This window comes from Filicampus tigris, chromosome 13 (assembly GCF_054856515.1).
Source record: "Filicampus tigris isolate MCC_2025a chromosome 13, RoL_Ftig_1.0, whole genome shotgun sequence".
In the NCBI taxonomy this organism is placed as follows: domain Eukaryota; kingdom Metazoa; phylum Chordata; class Actinopteri; order Syngnathiformes; family Syngnathidae; genus Filicampus; species Filicampus tigris.
Window position 1 is genome coordinate 9528841 of NC_141229.1, and position 25717 is coordinate 9554557.

General features: G+C 41.0%; 2 protein-coding genes across 9 annotated transcripts; one reads left to right on the forward strand and one right to left on the reverse strand.

Annotated features, from left to right (window-relative positions):
• Positions 1–395: 395 nt before the first annotated feature.
• rd3l (RD3 like) lies at positions 396–5019 on the reverse strand. Its single transcript, XM_086049965.1, has 3 exons — positions 4795–5019; positions 3805–4125; positions 396–3023 (listed from the first exon to the last, which is right to left on the reverse strand). The coding sequence occupies exons 2-3, from the start codon at positions 4110–4112 to the stop codon at positions 2684–2686; spliced, it is 648 nt and encodes a 215-aa protein (XP_085906091.1). The 5' UTR covers positions 4113–4125; positions 4795–5019; the 3' UTR covers positions 396–2683.
• tdrd9 (tudor domain containing 9) lies at positions 1889–25511 on the forward strand. 8 transcript variants are annotated; one of them, XM_086049956.1, is made up of 35 exons: positions 1889–2212; positions 7384–7448; positions 7558–7640; positions 7923–8144; positions 10098–10220; positions 10317–10397; positions 10463–10627; positions 10701–10804; positions 10894–11013; positions 11765–11849; positions 11917–11974; positions 12129–12233; positions 12307–12404; positions 12478–12609; positions 13244–13406; positions 13515–13578; positions 13932–13995; positions 14096–14140; positions 14350–14403; positions 15466–15582; positions 16278–16343; positions 16951–17051; positions 17134–17304; positions 17431–17542; positions 17615–17830; positions 18269–18358; positions 18446–18703; positions 19517–19684; positions 20775–20845; positions 20930–21039; positions 22097–22193; positions 24318–24456; positions 24776–24894; positions 24976–25048; positions 25156–25511. In XM_086049956.1, the coding sequence occupies exons 1-35, from the start codon at positions 2085–2087 to the stop codon at positions 25252–25254; spliced, it is 3966 nt and encodes a 1321-aa protein (XP_085906082.1). In that variant the 5' UTR covers positions 1889–2084; the 3' UTR covers positions 25255–25511. The 8 variants fall into 8 exon arrangements, with proteins under 8 accessions (XP_085906082.1, XP_085906084.1, XP_085906086.1 ...); XM_086049958.1 differs by having other exon boundaries at positions 10463–10558; positions 16236–16343; XM_086049955.1 differs by having other exon boundaries at positions 1892–2212; positions 16236–16343.
• Positions 25512–25717: the final 206 nt, after the last annotated feature.

Genomic DNA, 25717 nt, shown 5'->3' on the forward strand with positions numbered 1-25717 from the left:
TTTTTTTTTTTTGCTTTGCTTAAAGTTGCTCAATAATGTTGCCATCGGGTGATGTCATTTTGTACCTGAATCGGAAGTCAACCCAAACATATTTTTTTTCAAGAATATGTTCTATGCAGGCTCACTCGTTGAAACAAGGCATTCTGGTGAATATTGCATTTGTGGAATATCAGTTCAGCAGCAATCCACCCATTTTTAACCATCTCAGGGGTCAGCCATTTTGTCACTTCTGTCAACTGAAAATTACATCACAGTTGCTCAGGGCTCACATAACGACCAATCATGGCTCAGCTTCAGAAAACAGGTGAACTGTGATTGGTCGTTACCTGAGCAACTTCAATGTCATTTTCAGTAGACAGAAGTGACAAAATGGCCGCCCCCTAAAATGGCTAAAAACGGGTGGATTAACTCTTATTCCACAAACACAATATTTATCAAAATGCTTTGTATCAAGTAGTGGGCTTGCATAGAACATATTCTTGAAAAAAATATGTTTGGGTTGACTTAATCTGTCGAAATTTGCTCTGCACTTTTTTCAACATTCAAAGATGACGACACGATGTAAAAAAAAAAAAAAAAAATGCAGTAAATAGAGAGTGGTAAAGTCATCCGTTCGTGAGATATTGATTGATTGACTGAGATCTTTGGGATTCTTGAAAAAACAAGGACAGCAGTGAGAGGGTCACAGTTTAAATTTTAGCCTGTTTTGGTTGCCATGCTAGATTGATCTGCCTGCAGAGTAATCTCTGCCTCCTTTGGCAGTACCATTATTAATAAATAGCTTCCCAAGTGTAACCCATGGCTAAGACGGATGTTTCTTCCTAGTTCTACAAGGATGCAAAGGACTGGTTTGGTTTCTATTTCTGCGTACCGCCGACCTGCACCGCCGTCTTCTATACCCTGATGACTTGCGAAATGCTCAACAACAGGAACGGCTATACAGGCAGTCCTCAAATTACGACGTACCCGACATACGACGTTTCGACTTTACGACGCCCGTGCCTCCTCCGTTCCTCCAGCACCATAGTGACTACGTTTACATGCAGTTAATATTCGGGTTAAAGTCAAAATTCAGATTTCTAAATCATTATGAATATCCCGTTCACATGATTGAGCGGACAGAGTTGCTCCGGCATTTGAATAACCCACTCTGTACGGCGACACACGCCGTCATGACTCAAATGGACGTAATTTGCCTGTGTGGGTTTTCTCCGGGTACTCCGGTTTCCTCCCACATTCCAAAAACATGCATGACAGGTTAATTGATCACTCTAAAATTGCCCCTAAGTGTGATTGTGAGTGCGAATGTTTGTTTGTCTCTGTGTGCCCTGCGATTGGCTGGCAACCGATTCAGGGTGTCCCCCGCCTACTGCCCGAAGACAGCTGGGATAGGCTCCAGTGCTCGACCCTTTTGAGGATAAGCGGTATAGATAATGGATGGATGGATGTTTGGGTTGACTTCCCCTTTTAAGTAGAACTTTACGTAAATTTCACAGTGGCATTCATACTCAAATTGACTGACCATCTCACCCCGCAAATAATTATTGGAATTTGTTGATTTCGATTTGTTTGTTTTTAGTATTTTGTAGTATCATTACCAAAGGCTTTGCGGCTTGTCCTTTTGAGTTTGTGACTTTCCAACCAGACAATTAAACTCCAAACTCATATGGTATGTTTTTTTTATTTTTATTTAGTATTTTTTCTTCAAAATTTGAAATAAAAAAAAAAAAAAAGATGACTCACAAATATATTTTTGCAGCTAGCAAGATGGGCCGTGTGTTAACTGCGACAGATAAAATTATTGTCATTTAAAGGTGAAAGGCGTGCATTTTAACCGTCGAATACCTTTTTTAGAAACGCTAAAAGTTTCCCTTTTTAAAAAAAACAAACAAAACAAAACAGCTAAATATGTTGCTAGGTGCTTTCCTGCGCTGGAGTTGGTAAATAAAAATCCAACGAATCCAGCAACTGTGCTTAATTGGCATCCGCCCAGTTCGCCCCTCTCTACCTCGAAGCTACAGCGAGCTCACGGCAATTTCGTTTGCACCTGACGACATACGACAGACATCTTAACAAGCTGCACCATGACGGAGGTATTCACGGCCGAGCAAATTTCCAAGTGGTTCACCTCCGGGTCCACGTTTGCCAACATTAAACTCACAGAAGAAGTGGTTGAAAATAAATGGTCTGAGACGTCGTCGAAAGAGACAAGGTAGGATAATTTTTAAGCATCGAAAGGTTGAGCATAGCTAGCTTGCCTTTACCCGCACGACACGTGCGCTAGTTTAGGTTATTTATTTAAGTGCCTACTTTATAATTTAGTATAGTATTATTTATGGAAAGTTTCACAAATGATTTGCGAATTAGTGAGGGTTTAATGAACACTTTTTGTGCAGCACTTGTAGAGTTTGTTTTGTTGCCGCTGATGTACATGGTGACAGATTTTTTTTTTTTTTTTTGCCATGGTCATTTTTCGGTTTGCTATATGTAGTGCAGTGTTGTTTGGCTTCTTGGAAAAATGAAATATTTGTTTTGGCCTGCTGATAAACAAATAAATTCAATCAAACCAACGTGCGTATGTATTTGATATTGTGAGCACTATGTATTGTCTGCCTAGAAGACATCGTTTCCACAGGTATTGAGACCACAGATTCGTTGACGAGTGTCCTCTGGGTTTGTTACATCATGCCTCCGTTCGCCTCATGGGAACTGGACAGTAATATGGAATTTCCCACTCCCTTTTTGCTTTGAGCCAGCTGGTGTACCGCATGGCTCTGTCCACATATCCAGACACAGTTGGGATCTCCTCCCTCAGCTTTTCACCAATACTGCTTGCTTTGACAACATGCTGCTCCAATTTGTTGGGGCTTGTCCAAAATCCCGTTGTTGGGAGCTGCTTCGCCTTCCCTCGGAGGCGGTGCTCTTCGCCACATTTCCTTTGGTCGACGTCTCTCAGAACCAACTTGAAGACAGACACCAGCTCCCATGGCATCACTATGCTGTCTGCAAGCACCTCACGAAACCTGTGGAATCACGCAACCAACAAGTAGTTATTGAAATTTCAAGTTGGTTCAGTATTATCAGTCATACTTTTAGAGGACATCTTTGAAGATTAGGGATAAATGCCAATGCGAGTGCCGTATAAACACGCGGATCAGATTACAGTACCCTGTCAATGTCGTAATCAAACTGCAGACCTCACACGGCTGTACGAATGAGTTTTGCACAGACAATTTTCAACTGTATGAAGAGTGGCTCTATGAAAACTGGGTTAAAATTTGAGTGGAAACTTTTTTTTTTTTTTTGATTGGCTGTTACATCTGCAATGTTTGACCAGCGATTCAGATTTTGAATGTCACCAAAACCATTGGCCTCTCATGAAAACTATTTGCTGAACTCTGTTCAACGCGTGACAGTTCAGTCGATTTCAGCTGTGTCGCTCGTGATGCGGTGGGCCTTGTAGATATAAAAAGTCAATTGGAAAATGGCTTTAAATTAGGCGTCACCACGGCGTTCGTCAACCATTCTCTTAGATCCAATTGTCCATAGACATCCTGTTGGATCTGTCCTTATGATGCCTTTAAGGCAGTTCTTCACCTTCACCTCATGTTCACATGACCTGAAAGTGTGACATTAACACGCAGTGGCTTTGTTGGCAGCCTGCTCTGCCTTCCTCCCCCCCTTTGGCCCGCGTGCGCTTTGCCTGCTGTCAGGCTGCATTTTGATGGCAAAGCAGTTATCTGCTGCTGACAGCATGCTAATGTGAGGGTCTGAGAGGATGTAGACACCATGTCTACAAAACACCTGGAGAGCACTGCTGCAGCGTGGACAGGCGGGATGTCGGCGCACAGTACTTCCAGTTGGTCTAGCTCTGATGCGGGGATGAGGGTCCTCCACCTAGGGCACCTCTGAAAACATGGGTGATCCACAGCGCTGTGGGCATGCCTGTGCTCCAAGTCCAGCATCCTGGCCCTGCACTCGCGCTCCTGCACATGCCATAAAAGCTCTCGGATCAACTCGTGGCGTGGTCGGTTCTCAGGGAGTTTCAGAGATGATGTTTCAGCCTGTGTGGATGTGTCATGGGACCATTTTGGCCAGCTGAAGAGTGGCATAGTAAGGACAGCCCTGAAATACGGAAGAATAGGAAATTATTAGCCTGTGATGTCATTTTTTTTATAAAAACAACAGTATTCTACTGTTTAGGCATCGTTGAATGTCAATCGCTTCAAACTAGAGGTGTCAAAATTAATCAGTTACTCAGCAATTATTTTAATAATGGAGTCATCTTTTAAGAGCATTCTTAACTTAAACTTAACTTGTCATTTCAGTCCCTCCGAGGTAATTATTCTGATTTTTGCAGTCCTTCATGAAAGCAGACGTATCTTATTTAAATCAAAATGAGACTTTGGAAAAACAATGATTGCACCAGTAACTGAATCATTTTTTAAAAATTTGGTGAGTACCTCAGTCCCTCTTGTTGTATTATTGCTTAATTGTTGTTTATTTATCTATTTATTTATTTTTTACTAAACAATAGCAAATAAATTGTTTAATAAACAGTACTCAGGTAATACACTTTAATGCAAATTAAAATTGTATCCAATTAATTGCTGGAATAATCGATTCTAAAAATATTCGATAGTGACAGCCCCACTTCAAATTTAACTTCAACACGCTCAGGAGAGTCAAATGAAGTTCCAAGTGTAGACATTGAACTTAAAAACTTAGGTCTAATGTATAAAATAATTGCTTTCTTACGACATACAATTAAAAGGAAGGAAGATCAATACTTACAAAATCACGCTTACTGCAAACGAGTTCTCACAGAATAAAAGCTCCTAGATCAGTCCATTACATCTTTTGGTTGTCCAGTACAATCCAAGGTTTTATGTGGTGGCACTTATTCTGTTATTGCCATCACCAATGCCTTTCAGTGCCCGTTTCCACAGAGAGTTAGTCACAATGGCTTGCGAGTGCTGTCACTTCTCTTCTTCTTCTCCGCTCGCTCAGCTGCTTTGTGCTTGCACCAGTGAGGAAGGAAAGAGGGCAAATGTGTGGCGTGTGCATGTTGTGGTGTACCATCAGGGTTTGTGCCTCCCATTGCTAGGGGCAAGTGAGACAAAGGCTCCAGCTCTGGCCGAAGGAAAGATGAGGGGGGGACTGAAATAAGAGATGGCCCTGAATGGTGGAGGAAAACTCATGGTTAGTTTGGGGATGAATAAATACACTCTAAAAACACTTTAAAATAACACGATTTTGGGTCAACTGTGGACCGATCCACTACTTGGGTCAATTTGACCCAACTTCCTGGGTGTTGCAAAACCAACCCAAAAAAGGTGTAATAGTTTTGTGCAAAACGCAAGAGCATGGGTCAAATTGACCCAATTAGTGGATCGGTCCATTTTTTTTACCCAAAATTGTTATTTTTAACCCAATTGTTTTTAGAGTGGATTAGCCTCTGTGCTTCCCAACATGTCGTTGAATTGTTTTATCGTGGAAAAAAATTGTTTCGAGTATTTAATCTGGGTTTTAAGGGCCTTAGCTGATCTTTTCAATATCACTCGCATATTGGTTGTTGGCATGCTTCTGACTATTGGAGTGCGTCAGCCAGCAAGATTGTAGCAGTCGGTGCGCGTGCGTTTGCCCCACAGAGCCGATCATTTTGGGCTAAATGCCAATATTATCTGACTTAATTCAGTCACTCCCCAAATGTCATGACCACAAAAGTGTGTTCGAGAATGAAATGGAACATGAAATGGCATTTAAATTCCTGTACCATGCTAAAGCATGTTTACTAGAGGTGGGGATCATAGAGTGACTCGTGACATGATAATTCTGATATTTTGCTCAGAACAGCATCATGGTTATGCAATAATGGACTCAACTATGCACCCAACACGTTTACATTTTGAGGTAAGGTGCCGCGTTAACTTCTGGTTGGCAGGTAAACTCATCATGACAGTAATGACAGCATGAAACTCATTAAGGTTTACTTGCTGTCTTACGATATAATTCCTGGATTTACCCAAGTAATGGCAAAGTGATTAAAGGGCCCACAATTTATCCATTGAGCTATACAGTTTCACTTTGCACTTCTGTCTGTACTTAATCTTTGAGGCACTTAACTTTCAACTCAACTTTAAAAAAACAATTGCAGCAATAATAATTTGCTGTTACAAAGCTCGAACATGAATTGAATAGCATACAACGCCTATATTGTCTTTGTATGATGCAGATAAAATTAAATTTAGATTATGAAAACATTAAACACAACTAGAAGTGCAGCGATTTAAACCTACTTAACAACTAGTTGATCGAATAAATTATTTTTGGTTATTGACTGATCTTTTGGATACCTTGTTAAACTTACAATTGTCCAAATTCTGAGAATTTCAGTCCCTCAACAGTAAATATTGTCACGTTTCCGTAGTCCTCCATTAAAGCAGACTGATTGTGTGTGTGTGTTTTTTTAAAATAAGGCATTTGTAACTATTTGCTGTGTCACTTGAAATTGTCTAGGCGAATATGAACTTTCCGTCTCTGTTGTAGTTCTGGGTCACTAGAAATTGTGGTAAAACTCAAAGCAGAGTTGAATTGCTGAGCATAAAGGGTGGCGCCCGGCTGCGTCGGCTGGAGGAATTGCTCCTCCATCTTTCAAAAGTAAAACAATTTGATTACATTTCTACCTGGAAAATTACCAGCACGGAACTATTGAATATACCTGTTACACAACCCCAGATTTTCACACCCTTAATAAACATGGTTATTTTTTTCAACAGATGAAAACATATGGACAGTGGAAACTGTTATGCCACCTGATCTTTGCACCGGAAATGTCCAAATTTGTTGCCGTGCATATGGTCCATTAGTATGTTGGAGGAAAATCATTGCAGATCACGATGTCTATGTTAGAAGTGTAGAAGGAAAACATACTAAAGAAATGTAAAGGAAATGAAACGTGCAGTGCATATAGTGTCAGTCGACTGTTTTAAACGAGTGCTAACTTAGGCGAGCAGCCAAATGTCAAAAAACGAGATCATGAATCACGTTGACATTGGTTGTTCAGATCAGTGTTTTGATACTTTTATTTAGCCAAGGCACATGTATTGTAGTAGAAAAATGTAGCGAGCCACCACCAAACAAAAGTATTACAGAAAATATATACTAGTGTATACTGTACAGTTACTCCTCCTGCTTGTTTGCGTTACTGGGCCATACAACGATGCCCAATCAGCCAACATATGGTCTGTACATATGCTTGTGCACTGACGATCACAATTAAATGCCAAGTGTGTCTGAACATGGCCCACAAATTACCAGAATGTGAGTGTGCCCTAACACAACTAAAGTCTGTAAAGATGACATTCTTATGTTTCACACCAGTCCAGTAATGGTTCCTGATGAAGACAACCTGGAAAGTGTGAGCAGGACAAAAGATGACCATCCAGGTGAGTATGAACATTTTTATGCAGTTGCCAAGTCACATTATGCAATGCACCATTCCATTTTTTTCACCATTAAAAAATAAATAAATAAATAAACAATGCTGTGCTCTAGTTTCTGAATCCTTAGGAAGCAGTCCTCTGCCACTTGCAAGCTGCAAGTATCCCAACTTCCCCATTACCAAAAGCAGACAGCAGGTAAAATGTAGTCCATTTTCTGTTTGCACAGAGCTTCAGTTTGTGTGTGCGCGTTTGACCTCATTCATGTTTGGAGTTTTTATCCTCTGGACTTGAACATCACTCAAGAATAAAACATGTTTGCGACAGTATTTTAAATTCATAGGTTTAGTACCGCACTTTCCATATTGGCCTGGCGTTTATTGAATAAGATCAGCAATTTTCTCTGCAATATGACTTTTTAAATTGAGTCTAATGAACCCTTGTGTGCGCGTGTGTGTCCATGCTTGTCTGCCCTTCCAGCTGATTTCTCTCATAGAAAACAACTCTGTCGTGATTATTCGAGGAGCCACAGGCAGTGGCAAGACCACCCAGCTGCCACAGTTCATTCTGGACCACTACAATGACAAAAATGCCCCTTGCAACATTGCGGTCACGCAACCACGCAAAATTGGTGCCACCAGTATTGCTCGATGGGTCGCCACTCAGAGAAAGTGTTCCTGCGGTAGTCTGGTTGGATATCAGGTTGGTGCAACTTTTAGAGATATGTTTTTCAAATCTGCTATAATCTTCATCGTTCCATTATCTCCCGCTTATCCGAAGTCGGGTCGCGGAGGCAGCAGCTTCAGCAGGGAAGCCCAGACTTGCTATAATCTGATTAACAATATTTACACTGCAACTACTGCAGACTGGGGCTGCTCGATTATTAAAAAAAAATATTAATCACGATTATTTTGGTAATAATTGAGATCACCATTATTCAAACGATTATTTATTTTTTGCTACAAAACAAGAACAGGTTTAAAAATGTAAAAAATATTAAGACAAAATTCTTTGAAAAGCTATAATAATTTAAGTTCGTTTTGGACCCAACAACATTTATTACATTATTTAAAAAAAAAAAAATTAAAGTCCAAATAAGCGATTTCAACTTGCCTTGCTTGTTTACAAGTCGTTCCTGTGGCGGGTCTTGTGCCATTTTTAGGTCTGTTACTATGTTGAAACGTTGAGTAGGAGCGTGTGCAGTGTGACTTACGGGCTGGCTGGCTAGCTAGCTAGCTAGCTAGCTAGCTTGGAGAGGGTGGCGCGCCGGAGTAACTCATGTGCGCATGCCTCAAAATGAGTATTTGTTTTTTTACGATTATGCCAATTTTGTAATCGTGGAGTGTAATAATCGAAATTGCAATTGAATTTCGATTAATTGCACAGCCCTACTGCAGTCCAATAGGGTGAATGATACTTCTCGGGGCTCCAAACTAACTTTTTGTGCACAGTTTTATAGCTTCACTTTTTTTTTTTTTTTCTTCTTTCTCCCCACAAAAGTGCTGCCAATCTTTTGAGGCAGTATTGTCTGGTAAATTATTAATGACCAATCTGGTCATCATAAGATTCTTTAGTTGAGGCACAATTCCACAAGACGGGTAACAGTCAGAAGTATTGGTGCTCCAAGTGTGGTGCTGCTTGGCGTGGGTTGCGGCAGAAAGGAGAACAAATGTTCGCAAGTCGAATGTTTGTAACTCAAGGACTTGGATGGACCAATCACGAATGACTTGCGAAGAATAACAGTGTTGATATTTGATTTGAATGTGATCCCAATTGAAACATAAAGTGGAGGTGATAATAATAATTTAGCCACGCAGACGGTTCATTTGTGACACATCAATGATGCGATGTCAGCTTAAATAAAAGTAGCACATGCATCTCCAAATGCATGCACGCACGCACACACGGGGTCTTCCTCCCCCACTCCTCGAACGGCAGGTGGTACTGGTGCAACCTCTTATTTTTTAGGCGTACTGTTGAGAAATTAGGCCGCCTGGCTGCCCAAATTCTACAGCCATGCCAGTGAGCATCGAAATCTCAAGACATGAATGTTCAATTTGTGCACTTCTCCAACAGATTACATTTAGCTTTAAGGCGTTTTCCCTCCATTCCTTCCTTTTTTGTTCTGGTCAAGTCATTCTCTCCTTGAATGGAAAGCTCTCTTCTAAAAGTATTTCCCCGCAGCAGTGGATTTGGTCTCAAGTCACTCTGACATTTATTTCATCACAGTTTGTGTGCAGAGCACAAATGTTTCCCCCGTGCATCACGTTGGGGCGGTGTATGTACTGTATGCATGGTTAACGGGAGTCATACATATTTTTTTCAAGAATATGTTCCGTGGTGTATAGGTTCTGTATTGCTTTGATATTTGCGCTTGCTTTCCTGCTAGCAATGCATTGTGGTCTATATTAATCTGTTGAGTGACCGTTGATGCTCACTACTTTTCCAAGTGCATTGGGGGTCATTTTGAGTGCGCTACATTTTTCCTTTAGGACGTTTGGACACCCCTACAAAATGGCGTCACGCCTTTAATATATTACACTAAACAAGGAACAGTGTGCACATTTGGACAGAGCCATTGTGTCTATAGCTGCTCGTGAGGAAGTTGAATATGACCTTATTAATAAACTGTGTGATTTCATATCTTCATATCAGGTTGGACTGGAGAAGATGGCTACTGAGCACACCCGACTAATCTACATGACAACAGGAGTGCTTCTGGAAAAACTGGTTGCTGCCAAGACCCTCACAGAGTACTCTCATATTTTTATAGATGAGGTGCCTAAACATAAACGCTTCAAAATTGAAACGATTAAAATCTTGTAAAACGTCTGTTGACCGTAATTACATTTGTACGACTACCACTTGCTCAAGGTTCATGAGCGCACTGAAGAGATGGACTTTGTCTTGCTGATTGTGAGGAGACTTCTTAACACCAACTCTCGTTATGTGAAGGTAAAAACGATCTGTGGAATTCTGTACGGTTTGAGTTGTACTTAACAGTAGCCATTTTGTCCCAGGTAATCCTCATGTCAGCCACCATCAACTGCAGACAATTTGCAGAGTACTTCAGCACCCCTGTTCGTGGAAAGATGAGCCCAGCCTATGTGTTTGAGGTGGAGGGTGCACCTTATGTCATTGAGGACTTTTACCTGGACGACATTCAGGACATGTGTCTATATAAAGTAAAATGAATTATTTGCTGCTGCTTTCCTTGTGCATAGTTTCCTGGCGTGTTTTCATGTTTCTTTTTCCCAGCTGGATTCAACAAGTTTAGATGATGCCTACATCTCATCTGAGATGTACAACCTTGCCATCTGCCTCATTGAGAACTTTGACAAAATGGAGGGCAAGAATACCAGGTGAAGACTCTTTGTACAAGCATTGCAAACAGCATTTTGGTAACTTTATATGCAGACTGAGTGGTGGGGTCTGCTTTGTGTGTTAACAGTGGTGCAGAAAGCGAAGGCGGCGTGAGCTTCTCAGAGAGGGGCAGTGTCCTCGTTTTCCTCCCCGGAATATACGAGATAAGATATATGCAGCAAGCCCTGTCCACACTGGTCCACAGGAGGTCTTTTTTTTTTTTTACATTGTCAAATGAATTATTTTGTTCTTATTTCATATGTATGTATACAAGCTAATCACTATGAGATTATCACATGACCAAATTAGCAGTCTTTTGGGCATTTTTGGCCTGTTAACCCACATAATCACAAATTACGGCCCAGGGGCCACATCCGCCCCCACCCCGGTCTCTGATTGGCTGTCACAGTGACATGAAGTCAAAGTAAAATGTAAAATGGGCACTGATTTTATTTTGAAAGTTGTGCTTTTATTTTATGTGCACACGACCGGACACTAGTAAAAGCAAGGTAGCGAGCAGGAGCTATGACTTGCGTCTAAAATGTTGCCAACTTGGCATCAATTTCGCCATATTTAGCGACTATTCCAACCGCTACAGTAACTTTATTTCTCAAAAAGACTAGCTAAAATGACAATAGTGGTCCAACTGTTAACAACATTCTTATTTCCTGCACAATGGAGAGTCATTATCTTTACGTATCACTAATTAATAATTTTGTTTAAAATGTGTATTTCCTCATTATAACATTACATACGATATCTACATATATAGCAATTTATTAGAACTAGAAAAAAAACGTATTTTTACTTTTTTTAGATAAAAATAATATTGACAAAGTTGAGGTTAGCATTTAGGCTTGGCCCTGGGCAGGCATTTCGGTTTCTCGTGTGGCCCCCTTTGCAAAATTAATTTCTCGCCCTTGCTTTAACTCCATTTAAGAAGCTTTGATTCCATTTAGGTTGCAGATTTTTGCCCTCCACTCCACTGTTACAATGGAGGAGCAATATGGTGTATTCCTGTCTCCTGTGCCTGGATACAGGAAGGTAAAATTGTTTCATTCTTCTTATTTCTTGTTAGTTCATTATTTTAATATTGTTCTTACCTTTGCAGGTCATTCTTTCAACGAACATTGCAGAAAGTTCTGTGACTGTGCCCGATGTCAAATATGGTAGGCTATCTTATCTCTCTTACCCACGTTGGTCTAACCCACAAGATTTGGATCTAATCTCGCCTTATCTTCAATACAATTTAAGTGTTTCTTTTGAATATAAGACCAGCTTCATTACTTTTTTTTTTTTTTTTTTTTTTTCGTTTTTGTGCAGTTATTGATTTCTGCTTGGCCCGTCAGCTGGTTTGTGACAAAGAAACCAATTATCAATCTCTGCGTCTCACATGGGCATCGAAGACCAATTGTAACCAACGAAGAGGTACAACACAAATATTTAAAATACAGTAAAGTATGTCATGACCTCCTCTTACACTCACCATCTTTTCTTCCAGGACGGGCGGGGCGAGTTTCCAAAGGCTACTGCTACCGCCTAGTCAGCAAAGCCTTCTGGAATAATGAAATCCCTGACTACATGATTCCTGAAATGCTGGTATGTACCTACTGTGAGTCAGTCATGGCACCCTCATGGTATTCATCTTAATGCCCCCTGTGTGTCCTCTCAGATTGCCCCTCTCTCCACCATAATGCTGAAGGTGAAGCTGCTCGGCATGGGAGACCCTCGAACCCTGTTGTTGACAGCTCCCTCTCCCCCCAACCTCAAGGAGATACAGAGGACCATTCTCCAACTAAAAGAGGTGGGTGCTGGTGAATGAATACAATGGCATCCTCCGCGTCACTCTGGATATTACTGCCGTAAAAACGATGGGAGAGAACTTCTCTTGTCAAAATAGCTTGTTCTGAAGATTACGCCAATTCATGGCTGCCCATCAGATGCGCAGTAAGCTGCACGTTCAGTCATTGTTACTATTACTTTGTTTACTTCCAACCGTGTCTTTTTTCATTTATTGCCGGATTCTGTTTACTTCAACCTGCATACCAAAGTTAGAAGAAAAAGCTGGACTCTGATTGGCTGCAGTCGCGCATATTTGCACCTCGCAGGATGGCGTAAATATGCTCGCAGCTGGTCACCTAATATCACAGTTCTCAATCATATAATCACGCAGCTCTACTTATATTGCCCTTTGGAAGGTAATGGACGGGGCGGGAGGTTATCAGGGGCTGAGGTTTTTTTTATTTTTATATTAAGGCTCTTTGTGTGACCCCTTACCAAATGGCGGTACAAGGCCACGGTCCGGTGGTTGGGGGCCACTGTTCCATACAACTTGTTTTTGTCTAAAACCTATGTGCATAATAATTTGGTTCTGTATTTTGAATAATTTTGTACAAAAAGAAAGAAATGGACTAATTACTATGTCTTTTGCTTTGTAGATGGGGGCCCTGTCAGCTAAACAGGATGGCAAATGTCAAGATGAAGATGGTGAACTGACGTTCCTGGGCAGAGTGCTGGCCCACTTACCTGTGGACCTTTACCTTGGCAAGATGATTGTCCTGGGCCACATCTTCGGTTGTCTAGATGAGTGTCTCATCATAGGTCAGCCTGCCCACATTATAGCATTAAAGACATCATTATCAATATAAAAGTGTGCTTTTTTGGAATGTATTTTACACAAAATGCACTAACAACCACTTCCATCTCTAGCTGCTTGCAACTCTATGAAGAGTTTCTTTGCCATACCGTCAATGCAGCAGCTTGCCGGTCACAGGTGAGTCACATCCAAAGGCTGTCTTTGTAGTCTTTGGTACCAATACGTTGCCCTGTATGTTGGGGAAAACAAAATCTTCCAAATGTATAAACAAAGTTTGTGAAGATGGTCTAATTCATACATGCAAGGTAATAGGGCTGCACAATATATTGGAAAAAATATCTATCACGATAATGGCCTATGCAATTTGCATATCGCAAAGTTGTGCAATAATTTTCGTATGTGATCCGAATTTGACCAATTGGATGTAGACTTAAATGTGCACTGCCACCCAACAATTTGACATTATCTAGGGGAATTACAATCAATGAAATTAATTTGTCTTCTAATTTTTTTTGTTTTTTTAATTCTAGAAGCAAGATGGCCTTTGCCCAAGGCAGCCAAAGTGACTCCATCGCCTTCATCAACACCTTCAAGGTAATGCTAAGGCGCCAAATAAAAAAAAAATGAAAAAGCATTATGTATTTTAAGGGATTTGCTCAAGGCTAATATTTTCGCAATCCTTCCCCATTGTTAGGCCTGGCTCGCCTTCAAAAAGCAAGGGCAGCTAAGGAACATGAAGGTGCTCTAAACAACTGAACATGAACTGACATCTATTAATGTTGATTTATTTTAACTGAGGTCGCCTGTTTTCTCCTTTGTGTAACTACTCAACAGTTGGCACAGGATATCCTTAGTTCACATACTGTGATGATTAGATATCCTTGACTATGCAGACTTTTAAAACCATCAATACATTTGTTGTCCTGTGTGCTTATCCTCTATCCTTAGGATGAACTGGTTTGGGGAAAAGAAAATTTCATTCAAATCAAGAGGGTCCGAGAGGTACCTTTATAAAACACACACACACCGCCAAGCGAAAATTATGAAATCAAGGCCAAAACACAGAAATGATAATACATTTAAATAAAATATATTAAAAAATGGGTAGATCATTTTGTGCACTTTGCCAAATTTGTCTAATTTTGAGCTCTATGATTCCTTATAAGCAATACGCACGCTTTCACTTTTTCCAGAGAGGCAATTCTAGGCGGCCTGGCAGCCTTCTTGCCCCGGGCCAATGGCTGTCATGGCGGGGGGAATTTTGGGGTGATTTCCCTACGGCAGCGTGGCACACAGCTAACCCCAACTGAATTGTTTTTCTCTGCTCCTCTTTTTTTTTTTCTGAGTGTAAAGGCAGTGCCCTGCGACATGGCAGTTGCCAGCAACTGGGCGCAACAGAGAGAGGGGTTTCAAAATGAATCGAATAATTGAGTAGAAGTAGCAAATTATTCAGCTGTTTTGATAATCGATGAATTGTTTAGGACTTTTTTTGTAAACCTAAAATTGTCTAAATCCTCTGATTTCAGCCTCTCAAAACTTTATTTTTATGATAATATTCAAATGCAAAATACATTTTCAGCCGATTAATCAATTGAATAATGGATATCTATTCAAACAGTATTCACTAGCCCAACTGATTAGCCTGCCCAGACTGCTTTATTTAAAGAGTTTTTGCTTGTGTCATCACAATATCCCGTTTCTGTGACTGAAGTTTCGGCTCTTCCCTGGTTTTAATCAACTTTGCAAATGTTATCCCAACAATTTTCAAACAATGTATAGCTTTAGCTTCTCCCCTTGCACTGGTAGTGTTGTAGTAGATTCTGCTGCCTTTCATGCAGGTGGCGAGGCCGCGCGGGTTCAATTCTCGGTCAGTGTCCCGATACCCAACAACCGCTGGTCCCTAACCCAGATAAAAGCTGGGTGGGTTTTATCAGGAAGGGCATCTGGCGTAAAAACTTTGAACACAAATCATGCGAGGGCCTCCCTGTGGCAACCCCTCATGGGACAAGCTGGAACACACAAAAATATTAGTGCTTCTCTCCTTACCACTATCTCCCCAACCAGGTTGCAGAATTATATTTGGATTTGAAAGAACGAGTAAAACAGTTCAACATGTGTGTGCCGGAAAACACCCAGGCCTCTGACTACACGAGCATGCACACAAAGAAGTTCATTCTTCAGGTTTGTAATGAGTTTGATCGCTTAGGGCCATATTCTCCCGTGTGCGTAAGTGATTGCATGCACTCTCCCTTCCACTCCGATATGTCATTTATGCACCCACGTGCCCAGTAGGCACTCTAACTCACTCTGCGAATGTCAACATGTATGGTAAAAAATATCAGTGTCAGTTGACTTTTTATCCACCTGCTAATCATTTGTTGGTTATACCATACATTTAAGTGACATAATGTGGTGTAAGCTGGTTTCAGGGCCCCGCTGATTTAAAACAAACAAAAAAAGGGCTGGCTCACCTGCTTTTCTATTGATACAATACACCTCCAAATATGCATTCACATTTATTGCATACTTTTTTTATTTCATACTTTTTCAAATTTTAATTCTATGGCATTCTCAAGTCACACGAAAACTTCATGATTTACTACTGACCGCAGACTTCATTGAGTCACCACGTCTGTTTGGTGGTTGCTTGCCTACACGAGCCACTTGGGCATAGTAGGTCAGAAGTCATTTCGAGGGAATGTGCGGGAATGTCTTGAAGGTCTGCACATTTGTCATGTTAAAAAAAACAAAAGCGTTGCGCACAACGTGGGGAATATGGCCCTTAATGTCTTGTGTGAGGGCTTTCACGGAGCATGGACCTCTCTTTTATACAGATAGTCATTGCAGGTGCCTACTACCCTAACTACTTTGTACAGGGCGAGATCGATGATGATCTAGCTTCCAGAGAGTTGAGTGGTTTGAACCCGAAAACAACAGTGATGGTAGGTCATCAAATATTGTTTACTTACTGAGCAGAGGGATATTCCAGCAAGTAGGTAAGTTTACCCTGAGATAAGAGAAAGTCTGACTCATCTGTTTCAAAGAGCCAGGTAACAGAAATTCTGACTGGTAGTCTGGTAGTCGGAAACGCTAACGGAGTCCTGTTTAAAATGATAGTCGGACTGGCCTACGGGCAATTTGGTCTGGCTGGGCAAAAGGGCGGATAAATGGACGGCGGAAGGATACCCTGGCTGTAGGCGGAAGGCGATAAACGTACCGCAAATTTTTTACTAAAATGCCCAGCTCTGAGAATGATCACAGTTTTCAAGTTTAGGGGAAGTCACTTCAGAACTCAGGTTAATAAAGAGCATGTTGAACTTGCTTTCTGGAATACCCTTCAGGTCTTTCATGAAGAGACGAATGTTTTGCTGTTGGGCCAATGAAACGTGACATCTCTTGAATGTAACTTAGTTTGCTCTAAAGTCATGCTAGCAGTTGGCGTTTTTTTCATCAGTTACCGTTTCAGTCATGCAACAAAAGGCTGAATCTGCTAAATATACTGTTGGTGACATAAAGTTGATGGTTAATACCATGACATGTCGTGCCCAGGTGAGGAACCTCCCTCCCTACAGTTTTCTTTACTACAAGCAGCTGCTGTCTCTGTTTCGCCAATGTGGACAGATCAAATCCATTGCCTTTGAGAGCTCCAGGTAGTGAAATATGACATTTGTTTTTCATGTAGAAGAGCCGACACTCTCACCGCAGATGTTATGTGTGTATTTGTGTGCACAGAGCATATGTGGAATTCTACAAGACTTCACAGGACTCTGCAACCCTGCCTGAGGTGTCGCTTGCCCTCCTCCTGGCCCAGCAGAAACCTGCCCTGGAGCTTTTTGTCTACCCCATAGAACAAATAGAAGCCTGTGCCGGGGAAAGACAAATAACTCATTTGAAATATGCACGGTATAGTTGTGTTCAAACGTTTCAGGAGATGACCTCTAGAATTTGTTTTGATAAAATCCTGACATTGGTGCAAGTGACGAGCACAATGACACTGATGCGGTTTGTCTGTGTGATGCTGCTGCGTAGGGTGAATGTTGACTTACAAAGCCAATCAGTCCTTCCAGTGGGAGTGGTGAGCAGTACCCTTGATCCAGACAAACTGCCTCAGAATATCTTTTTTGTGGTGAACGTCACAAAGGTCTGCATTCTACCTCATCCTGATATTTCAACAACAAAGCGCTGTCTGAATATGTCCATGTGTTTGCTGCAGGTTGTGGACGTGGGTCATTTCTGGGGATTCCGGGCAGATGAAGCCAGTTTGGAGAAACAGCGACAATTGACAGGAGAGATCAACATGCTCGGCCTTGAGCCTGTGACTGTGTCGCTCTATCCCAACTTTCTTTGTCTGGCGCCTTACTCCGATGGAGATGACCCGAGCCTCTACTACCGGGCCAAGATCCTGCACATACGTGGAAACACAGTGGAGGTGGGTGCGGGTGACATTTTCTCACAATGATTTCCTCATCAGGCTGTGGACAAGTGGCGTCGGTACCTTCTGTGCTTGCATGGGCCTCCGATCCCATTCCCAAAACATGCTTGTTAAGTTCCTTAAATATTCTAAATTGGAGGTGCGAATGCTTGTCTGTCTATATGTGCCCTTCGATAGGCTGGTGACCAGTCCATGGTCCAGCTTCTCTTTCAATGTCAGCTGGGACATGTCCACTCACCAGTGACTTAAATGAGCATAAGTGGTACAGAATATGGATTTATGGCTCGCCACATCAATCGTCAACATATTCTTTCATAGTCCTGACAATTTGTTGTCTTGTAGATTGTGGTCATGGAACACATCATGTGGTCAAATCAATCTTTTCCACGCTCCACATGAAAGTACACCCAAGCAAAGGATGTTTTTGTCCTGCAGGTGTTCTTCTTGGACTTTGGTAACACAGCGTCTGTCCAGTGTAACAGCCTGAGGGAGCTCCCATCTGACCTCCTGTATCACCCCTTTCAGGTACCAACAGTATGACTTGCCACTCAACTCCTTCTCACTTTCCAATGTGTCAATAAACAAAGAAAAACGCCCTTCTTCTTTAATCAGGCTCAGGAATTTCAAGTGGTTGAAATGCGTCCGTCAGCAGAGTCCATCATATTTGGCAACCAGTGGAGCAGCCGTGCCCGTCATCTATTCATGGCGCTGGTGAAAGGCCACTCTGTCATTGTGTCGCTGTACTCCGTTCTCCACGATGTGATGCGTGTGCAGCTGCACATCTGCAGTGATACCACTAACAGAAGCATAGTCGACATTTTTGTGGAAGAGGGCCACGCCATCCATGCTGAAGAAAGCTTTGACTCCAAGGTAACTCGGCATTTAGAAGTCAGCTAGGAAAGCACATATTGCTTTCCATTCACTTAACAGCATGATTGATAAAGTAATGTGGTGCTAGTGAGAATATAAAGATGTTCACACATGGACAAAATTATTGGTGCTCCTCTGTCAAAAAAACACAATGGTGACAAAAAACAACTTTGAACAAGGTACAAAGGTTAAAAATTAAAAAAAAAAACACAAAAAAACAATTTAAATCAGAATTACTTTTACCTAGACAAAAATGATGGTACCCTAACTTAATATTTTTGAGGCAGTCACTGCATTGAAATGAATCCTATAATGCTCGGTGGGACCTCTGCACCAATCGAGGATTTTGCCCCAGTCCTTATGAGCAAACTTTCTCCAGTTGTCTCATGTTTGATGGGTCCCTTCTCAACGGCATGTTTTATAGCCTTCCACAGATGTTCAATAGCTTTTAGATCAGGGTTCATAGAAGCCCTGTTCAAAATCATCCAATGTGAGTTTAACATGTTTCTATGGTCAAATTATTTTCAATCTTTTCCAAGGGTACGTTTTTTGTCCAGGCCTGTTTTATAAGTTTATTAAAATTATTCTCTTAAACTATTATTCAAAAGCAATGTCTGACGTTCATTGGTCCATTATTATTCTTTTATTTATTATTGAGTTAATAAATGAGTTATTCTTTCATTAACAGAGAGGTTCCAACAATTTGGTCCAGGTGTGTAGCTTGACCTGGGTTCCTCTATTCAATTGCACATCCAGTAGATGTTTTTATAAGTTGTTTTTTTCCTTTCATAATGGGTCATCTTTGCCCTGCAGCAAAACCATGAAGTGCTGATTTCTCTGTACAAAGACATCGAAACAGGCATGTATGTCCCCAATAATGCCAGCAGCTCCTGGAAAGATCGCAAGAAAGAGGACAAGGAGCTCATCGACTGCCTCCTCTCCCACTTTTCCAAGAGCTGCCCACCTTATTCCAGGACCAAGGCAAGATAAGCTTAAACAGGAACTAAATCCAAGTTGTCAAAACTTTAGAGCTTCTTTTATCTGAAGCTATTTACTTCAATTTACAAAGCATTTATTGTTAAAAAAACAAAAACGCTTACAACATAAGGTCCTCGCTTACGCGGGCCGCCATTTTTTAGGTCTTGCAATAGTGCCAATTTGCAAGAATGTGATGTCTCACCATTTCCTTTCCCCTGTGTTTCCTACAAAAGCCAGACATAGTTGGTAAACATTCAGCGGTGACAAGCTAAAAATGGGTCAGAGGCTCTAATCTAGCCAGCTGTGCAATTGTATGGTTTGTGAGTCCTTTGAGATACTGTTATACCGTTTTAAATCAACTTAGATTTTAAATAAAGTGGATCGAATTGAATTGAAAGCTCTTGGCTGACTCGCAATGGCTGTTTTCACATCGTTCAAGTTGGTATCTTACTTTGTGTTGACAGTCATTTACTATTGCCATCAATAATTTTATATATATATATATATATATATATATATATATATATATATATATATATATATATATATATATATATATATATATATATATATATATATATATATATACACACACACACACACATACACACACACATTTTGTCACTTCTGTCAAGTGAAAATGACAGTGTCTCAGGTGATGACCAATCACAGCCCGCCTGTTTTCTGAAGCTAAGTTATTATTGGTCGTTGTCTGAGTCCTGAGCATCTGTGATGTCATTTTCAGTGCTGTGCTAGTGCTGACACAATGTATTCTTGCAAAAGCAGATTGGGGTGTAGTTCTCCAAAGTTTTGAAGGCATTTTTGCAGGCACTATCTTGAAAATATTGATGAATTACGAATTTAAAGACTGATCATTACCATGAAGATGACGTGCATTCAAAAGGTGTAATGGCAGAACATTTGCTCAGACTGATACCCTGTTTATCCAGGAGTGGGTGCTGTTTTAATTTACATAAAATGATCATTTTTGGCACTTCCAATCTGAATAACAAGGACAGAAAGAAGAGTGTCAAAAGCGCTGAATTATTAAAACAAGTGTATTAATTTAAGAAAAAAAAAAATCTGCCCACAGGTTCGTTTGCATGGACCAATCAGTCCTTACAAAATCCAATTCCACAGCTTGTTCCATGATGCGTACATCAAGTAAGTCTCTCATGCCCAAGTGCACATTTCAGAGGTACAGAGTTCATTGCCTCTGCTAATTAATGAGCTGTATCTTTCTCCCAGGCCCGTGTCCATGGATCAATACAGCATCAACACCATGGCTCTGAATGAAAATCCTCATTATAAACACCAGAGAATGCTGGTGGCTGGGAGTGTGTTCATCAGTTCTTCAGGTGCCAGGAAGCTGCAAGCATGCCTCAAAATACATAAACAGTGATCACTTATTCCCAAACAATCTGCCGTGTATTTGTGTGCTATTAGAGGTTAGCAGGTGTGATGCAGGAAATTATCCAGTTTCACTTAAAGGGGAAGTGAACCCAAACATTTTATCAACAATACGTTCTATGCAGGCCCGCTAGGTGAAACAAGGCATTCTGACTAATATTGCATTTGTGAGTTAAGAAGCAAAATCCACTTGGTTTTTAGGCATCACAGGGGTTGCCCATTTTGTAATTTCTGTCAACTGAAAATGACATCACAACTGATCAGGGCTCGGGTAACAACAAATCATGGCTCAGCTTCAGAAAACAGGTGAACTGTGATTGGTCGTTACCCAAGCCCTGAGCAACTGTGATGTCACTTTCAGTCGACAAAAGTAACAAAATGGCCGCCCTCTGAGATGGCAAAAAACGGGTGGATTTTGCTGCTCAACTCATATTTTATCTTTATCATATTGCCTTGTTTCAAGTAGTGGGCCTACATAGAACCTATTCTTGAAAAAATGTTTGGGTTGACTTCATCTTTAAGTTGTCCAAATATATACATATTTTATTACAACAAATACAAAATTATCTTTTATTCATTTATTTATGTGTGTGACAGGCAGAAGAATTTAATTGTCTTCCACTTGAATACACACAGTACAATTAACCTGCGTATCCACCTTTTGTGACTTTTTTGGGGTCGTATGCCACTTTGCCCTGAGATTTCTTTTTCTCATGTAACATATGTGCCTTGGCTGAATAATGGTCGGGAAACACTGTTTTACCACCAGACCATGTAATAGACTGAATGTGAAGTTTAGACCTTAAGTAAGCAGCTATAGATGAACTAAAATTATTTAAAAAAACGTTTTCATACCTCATTTGGCAATACATGTAAATCATGTCACCTTAAAAATTGACAGTATGCAAATGTATTGTGTGTTTTTGGCTTTAACATGTCTTGTGCACTGCCTCGTGTTTAAGAAAGTTCACATCTCCAAAGTCCACCATCTGTGTTGTGTTGCAGGTAACAACATTCTTCCAAGAGACACCTCCCTTATGCCAGACATCCCTGGACTACCTGCCATCGTTACCATGCTCTTCACCCCAATCATGGAATTGCGGTTAGTTTCACATGGACATGACTACCGCATGGACACAGACAGCAATATAATATACGGCCGGTGTGCAATGCATAACAATCAGCCACCGTATGCGAAGGCAGAAGCCTGTCTGTGACATGTGTCAGGGTACATCCTTTCCGTATAAGTCTAGATGACACTTTAATGCCCCCCAAAAAATTATGGCAGATTTATATCCATAAGCAGCAAGCATACAAGGGATGGCCCAGTCACGTCTGTTCATAACACATGGCGCCTTGCATTAAATTGTTCATAGGTCATTTTATATAAAATTTCAATCTATAAGGGTTAGCCTGACTTCCTTTTTTTCCTCCCCAAAGTCCACCATCAGGGGGCATGCCCGCCTCTGCCTATCCATAAGTGAGGCACCTTAAGCAGCCATACTCTGCTGCAGGGTAGCCCTCCTCGCTGGAGCTCCAGTGCTAAGAATTTTTCAAAGTCCGTCGATCCATCCATTTTCTGCACCAAATATCCTCACCAGGGTTGCGCGCGGGTATACTGGATTTTTTTTCAAATCCAACTTTGAATTTTCACCATGGCAAACTCCAGGGCTTGCCACACAGCTGCACATCTAAAATTGACGCATTTGAATGGGCCACTTGCATTGCAACGCGGAGCTGCATCTCTGGCCGGACACATTTAGCGTTCGCCCAGCTACTGCTGCAGGAACGGCAGCCGACCGCGATGCAGAGCTCCTCGGCTGCCTGAGAGGCAAGCATCCTTCACAGAGAATTTCCATAAGAAGATAATTCCGTACCTTGGCTGTATCAGCGGCTGAATGCTAACTGCTGCCCCGACAGTGGTGTTAGCCTGTTAGCTACGGGGGGCTAATGGCTGCCTGGATATGGAGTCCAACAGAACTTTTGCGTTGCTAAATGTCTGAAAATTGCGATTAATCGCTGTCAAAATTCATATGCACATTCCTACTCTTGTCCACTTGTCCATGAAAAAAATGTAAAAACGATCGGCACGAAATTTTTTTTCAATTTTGTGGAGGTGATAATGCCTTTTCTCATAGAAGCTTCCATTTAATGTCGATAAAATGCAAAATATTGTGCTAATTGCTTTTATGTTTTCACAGGTTGAAGTAGATATGAGTAGAGCTATGCATGTGACCATTGGTCATCATGTTCAGACACTAGGTGACAACAGAACGGCACAAAACATGCTATGAAACAATATTACAGTACTTGCCTCCTTCCTTCAATGATGTCGTCAGGCTGAGATGTACATCAAGGGGTCCCCGCCTTAAATAATGGGTGTCATTAATATGTTGCTAAATGTAGTCATAAAAACTACTTTAAACCACTACTGAGTTCTTCAAAGTATTGAATTTTAGTGTTCTGACATTTTTATATACAGACCTATTTTATAAGTGCCAATTTTCAGCCCAGTCAAGTGTCACTTTAAAAGCAGGATTATAGAGGATGACATTCGTTTTCAACAAAAACTAAGCTCTTGCAGACAACTTTTGTTTTTCTTCGTTCATCGTTTTCATCTCAGAGTACCGGTAAATTGTGTGCTACTATCTAGTGGTTAAGAATAGAATTACACCCATAATAGACAAGATTTCGAATAAGAACACAAGTTATTAAAGCTGCACTCCGCAGGATTTTGAGTTTCTAATCGCTACTGCCACCTGTGGCTGAAAAATGAAATTGCACACTCCTTTCTTCACGTGACAATGTATGTTCCAAATGACAATATCATCACTTCTTAACTTTGGAGTAGAAAGGGAGACATTTGTGCATCACTTTTCAAGCCCAAGTCCTATCCCAGTACTCTCCACTTCTCAAATTTCTGGTTGTGACTGTGAGACAACGATGAGAACGTGCATGATGTCACATCTGCAGAAAGAGCAGGGGGAATTTGGACCCAATTGGAGTCTGAAAATTATTTTCCAGAGGCTTGCAAGAATATCCATTGTGAATAGTTAGTGTTAATCTGCTATTATAAGATGTGTGAGTGATAAACGGTCAAATGAAAATGCTATTGTAAAGCTGTTTTGGAGCAAAATCCCGCGGAGTGCAGCTTTAACTGTACAAAAAAAATAATGGAGGGGGGTTTACTGTACTCATTTCAGGTTCTTTCCGTTTCCTTTTTTAGCACTAATGAAGAGAAGACTTACTACACCGGCACACTCTGTGGTTTGGGCTGGAACAACGAAACACAAAAAGCCATCCTGCCACACCATGACATTGAATTGGCCTTTGATGTTAAGTTTGATTTTGAAGACATCACTGAGGTAATGGAAAAGCTTTGTTAGTTATATGAAATGAAATTAAATCAAAAGCTGTATAAAAAAAAAACTGCCTTTGCAAAGGCAACATTGCTCAATTTTCATTAGCGCACACAAGAGCAAATCCTCTGTATATAAAATGTTTCTGATGACTTTGGTCCCCATCCCTCCAAGTTCCAAAATGCTATCTGTACCCCTGATTACTGATAGCTGAAATTCCTAAAAAGTGCAGACTTGAATCTCACCTGCAAGAGGTGGTCAAGACTTTCCACAGTGTTGTCACTTTGTCAGTTCTTTGACTGCTTTTTCACACGGGTGTCTTCAGATAAATGCTTTGCGAGTGGCAATCAACAAGCTGGCGTGTGAAGGGTCGAGCGGCACCCTGCACTTGCCGTCCGACAAGATAGGGCAATTCCAGGAGGACTGTCGTGAACGTCTCATTAGGTCCCACCCACACTCCTGCACATTTGTCAGAAGATTAGTTCAGTCAAAACAGACATTCATTATCTGTTTTATATACTGTAGATTGTTCACAAGGTCTCCTCCGAGGGAAAATGTCACTCCAGTGTACTTTGATAAAGCGGGGAAATGGAACCAGGTATGGTGGCCATAAGTGCTCTTTTATTCATTTGTTAACTTTTGAGATGGATTATTGAGCTTGTTATTTTGCTGCATTCTTGCTTTGTGTGCTCTGTTTTTCTACAGGTTGAGTCTTCGCTCCGGATGGATGTCGCTGAGGTTGGAACTGGAAAATCAAGAGGAGTTCTCTTTGAGCTGCATCCCCTCATCCTCCTCAACAACTAAGATACGTGCTGCATTTGCACAAATTTCCCTTTTTGTATTTTTATTCAACTTAATTGATTTATTTCATCTCCCAGTGGGACTGTTGCTTTCAATGTTATTGAAACATTGGCAAGACTTTTGGGGTTTGTTGTAGCCTACATATTGTCATGTAAAACGTATGTGGGTATTATCTCTCTTTGGTTTTATTGTTGGTGTCTTATGTTATCTTGTTCAAACAATTCCTCGGCAGTGGGCCAATAAAAATAATTCCAACAGATGACACTTGCCAGTCGCTCTTCAGCCCTGCTTCCCTACTCGTCACCATGCACACACACACACAGTAATACCTTAATGATTTGTTTGCATTCAGAGCCCTCTGTTGTCAATAACTAAACATATAGCTTCCCTGAACAGTGTTGATATGCAAATATATTGTCATCACAAATGGGAAAATCTGACCTCATCAGTAAGTCAACTAAGGAAA

Excerpts from the sequence above, each read along its gene's own strand:
- tdrd9 (XM_086049955.1), top strand. The coding sequence starts at position 2,085 with ATGACGGAGGTATTCACGGCCGAGCAAATTTCCAAGTGGTTCACCTCC. Across the intron at positions 13,407-13,514 it reads AGATGAGTGTCTCATCATAG|CTGCTTGCAACTCTATGAAG; the intron begins GTCAGCCTGCCC and ends TTCCATCTCTAG. Across the intron at positions 25,049-25,155 it reads AAGCGGGGAAATGGAACCAG|GTTGAGTCTTCGCTCCGGAT; the intron begins GTATGGTGGCCA and ends GTTTTTCTACAG.
- rd3l (XM_086049965.1), bottom strand. The coding sequence starts at position 4,112 with ATGCCACTCTTCAGCTGGCCAAAATGGTCCCATGACACATCCACACAG. Across the intron at positions 3,024-3,804 it reads GCTGCAGCAGTGCTCTCCAG|GTTTCGTGAGGTGCTTGCAG; the intron begins GTGTTTTGTAGA and ends GTGATTCCACAG.